The sequence below is a fragment of the Drosophila ananassae genome, chromosome 3R, assembly GCF_017639315.1.
Source record: "Drosophila ananassae strain 14024-0371.13 chromosome 3R, ASM1763931v2, whole genome shotgun sequence".
NCBI lineage: Eukaryota > Metazoa > Arthropoda > Insecta > Diptera > Drosophilidae > Drosophila > Drosophila ananassae.
In genome coordinates this window covers 10,205,745-10,209,384 of record NC_057930.1, presented here as the reverse complement: position 1 = coordinate 10,209,384, position 3,640 = coordinate 10,205,745, and the positions used below count along the sequence as shown (strand labels likewise).

Below are 3,640 nucleotides of genomic sequence, written 5' to 3'. Positions count from 1 at the left end.
AGACAACAGCCGACGACGATGTCTGTGTGCCTGCCATGTATGCATATTAATTTATTGGAATCATGTTAGTGAGTCGATATTGATACAAATCCATTTTCGATCGCGTCGCCCCGATACCGAAAACCAAGAGGGATATGGCCAGACCCATGCTGGGACCCTGAAGTTGGCAGCAGACATTACACAACGCTACCAAAACGCTGCAATGTCAGTGGGCAGAAGCTGCCGCGGTCTCTGTTTGCCTCTGGCAGCTTCTGTCTGTTTTGCCACTGCCCCTTGTCTCCTTGCCCCATGCCACATGCCCTTGCCCCGGGTCCCAGCCCCTTCCACCTTCCCCCGCACATCGCATGCTCAGCGACCGTATTGAGCGTTAATCGCTCGACTATCATGCGATTACGAAAACAGGGAACTGCGGAACTCAGAATGGAAGCATCTCCACCTTGACAGGCTTCGATGTTCGGCTGTTTTTTTTTTCTAATTAAATTCAATTGATTAAACATTTGATTTACGACAGCCAGAGATGTTTGGCCATCGTCCCAGCCAGTACTGTCCGACTGATCAGCGACTATCTTGATCGCACTAGACAGTAATTAAAATCTAAAGGTCCTCGAAAGGCTATCCAAAATAACTATTATATTTTTAAAATAATATTTTTATGACTGACATTTTAACCCATTCTCTATTTGCTCTCCTCTTCAGAGATTAACGCAATCAACTTCCAGGGTTTTTCGCAGAAACGTGATTATATCAGTGGCCTCCTTAATACGCATCTTAGTTGGCTTTCCGGCTCCGTGTCCTGCCTTTGTGTAGACCCTCAGCAGAATGGGATTGACTTGGTACTCCGAGTGCCGAGCAGCTTCCTGCAGGGCAGCCGCAAACTTGAGGGAGTGCAAGGGACTCACACGATCGTCGTGATCGCCAGTCAGGATCAGGGTGGAGGGATACTCTTGAGTGGGATTCAGGGGTATCTGGACATTGTGCAGGGGGGAATACTTGTAGAGATAGGCGAAGGCCTGTCGCTCCCCTGGATTGCCGTAGTCCGTTTGCCAGGCATGTCCGATGGTGAATTTGTTGAATCGCAGCATATCCATGACCCCCACTTGGGCAATGGCTGCCCCAAAGAGATCCGGTCGCTGGTTGATGCAGGCTCCCACCAAGAGGCCGCCGTTCGAGGCGCCCTGTATGGCCAGCCGCTCCTTGGTTGTGTACTTTTGTTTGGTCAGATATTCGGCGGCAGCCTGGAAGTCGTCAAAACAATTCTGTTTGTTCAGCAGCCGCCCCCCGTTGTGCCACTCAATGCCGTACTCGCCACCGCCCCGTATGTTGGGATAGGCCAGGACCCCGTCGAAGGTGTCCATAAACATGATACCCGTATTACTCAACACCGGCATCAGGCTGTAATTAAATCCTCCATATCCATACATCAAACATGGTCGCGGGCTTACAGTATCCTCGGACCTCTTCCTCTGTATGATAAACATGGGAATTGGGGTCTCATCCTTGCTCTCGTAGAACACCTGATCCACACTATAATCGTCCCGGTTGAAGCCCTCCAAGTTGAGATGCGTTTCCCGCAGGATCTTCGGCTTCATCACTGGCTTGGCAAAGTCATAGTGGTAGATGATTCCAGGCGTTAGGAACGAGGTGAAGCTGTAAAAGATCTCCGAGTATTTTCTCTTTCCGGAAATCCCATTTATGGTGCCAATGTCCAGACCAAACTGTCCGGTCATTTTTCCGGTGTGCAGCTCATAGGACTGGAGGATGTTCTTCACGTCCCTGTTGTAGCAGAGTACCAACTTATTTTGGTGAACGCACAAGGCCCACTCCAGGACATCCTTCTCATGTTCCGGAATCACAGTCGTCCAGTTATCCTCGGCGGGGCTTGCAAAGTCAATGATGACCACCCGATAATTTGGAGCGCCTTTGTTGGTGTGGAAGTACATTTTGGAACCCTCGTTCGTTATATACTCGTAGTCGGCATCTAGCTTGTCAACAATTGGCTTCACCTCTAGCTTCTCTGTTATATCCTTTCCCGGCTCCAGATTGGCGTAAAATACCATATTGTCCCGAGTTGTGGGACTTACGGACAGAATAAGATATTTTCCACAGTCAGAGACTTCGCTGGCAATGCGCCACGAGGGATTCTCGGGGAACTCGGCCACCAAAGTATCATTGCCCTGACTTTTCCCCACACGATGGTAGTACAATTTTTGGAACTCGTTCTGCTTTGTCTCCGAACCATCGGTTTTCCCCTCCTGGTTCGGATAGCGACCGTAGAAGAAGCCCCTGTTGTCCTTTGTCCACGATATATTCGAGAACTTGACCTTTTCAAGGATCTCCGGAAAATCTGTGCCATCGGCGGCCTTGCGAATCCGGATTTTGATCCAATCGGAGCCCTGTTCGCTCAGTCCATAGGCCATGTAGGCGCCGTTCTCGGAGAAGGACTTTTGAGTCAAAGCTGTGGTACCATCGGCTGCCAAGCTGTTGGGATCAAGGAACTCCACCTCTGGGCCATCCAATGACTCCTGTTGCATGAGGACGCTTTGGTTCTGGAGGCCCGTATTTTTGAAGTAATAATAGAATTTTCCATGCCGCGAGGGACAACCATATTTCGGGTAATCCCAGAGCTTTGTCATCTTGTCGTGAATAGCTTGCCACTCCTGGGTATTCTCCAGGAAGGGTTTACTGATGGCATTCTGGGCATTTATGAATTGTTGTGTCTCCGCGGAGTCTGGGTTTTCGAGCCATCGGTAGACGTCCCTTATCCGGTAGTCGTGAATCTTCTCCTCCATGGAAACATCCCTCCTTGCCGCAGGATACACAATCTGGGGAAGGTCCGGTGCCATCGCGGGATTGAAGTTGGGGGGATGATCGACTTTCGTACCGAGCATGTTGTCCATTTCGGATACTAGATTTCTCTGAACTTTTTGAAAACGCTCTTTTTTGCCAAAAAACCGAACAATAAGTTTTCGCATTTGATAAGTGAGAATTTTTTAGAATTTAGAATTTAAATCTGGGTAGTTGGATATAAAATGACAGCCCTGAAAACCCCTGTCCCCTTTTCAATCGACCTTCATTCTATGAGAAATGTAGTTGAACTTCCTGACTTGTCCAACATCCATCATCGCTGGACCAACTTTCCTTTTTGGGGCTTATTTCTTTCTTTTTCGGCAGCCGACTTTAATCAGCGCCATGTCGCACTAATTGCAGCAATTAATTGTCCGAAAAAAAAATGTTCATGGCCAGAAACGTGATGAGTACAACTTTCAGCAGCGAATTGACGAAGCCCGGCTGGAGGGGGAGGGATTAATCTAGTGGTCTGGGGGTCTACATTGAATTATTGAAATTCCAGGACTATGTGTGTCCGAGGCAGAGTACTTTCTGACCCGCGACATATTGACATCTCGGGGACGCTCTGGCTGGTGGTGTTGCTGCCAAAGATCTGGAGTCGTTGCTGCTGGACCGGCTGTAAGCCTAAGCATGCTGAGCATGTCAACAAGCCGGGTCTACACACATCGAGGGCATGGGGAGGGGCCAACCGGCTGGGCTACAGGGTAGCAGGGGCAGCAAGTCAAACGCGCTGACAGCCAACATGAGCGCAACAGCAGCGGAGAACAGCAGTAACAAGGGCTGCACTGTAAGA

General features: G+C 49.4%; 1 protein-coding gene across 1 annotated transcript; it reads right to left on the bottom strand.

Annotated features, from left to right (window-relative positions):
- Positions 1-587: 587 nt before the first annotated feature.
- On the bottom strand, positions 588-3,058 carry LOC6506414 (prolyl endopeptidase). Its single transcript, XM_001965133.4, has one exon. The coding sequence runs from the start codon at positions 2,970-2,972 to the stop codon at positions 693-695; it is 2,280 nt and encodes a 759-aa protein (XP_001965169.2). The 5' UTR covers positions 2,973-3,058; the 3' UTR covers positions 588-692.
- Between the last annotated feature and the right edge of the window lie 582 nt (positions 3,059-3,640).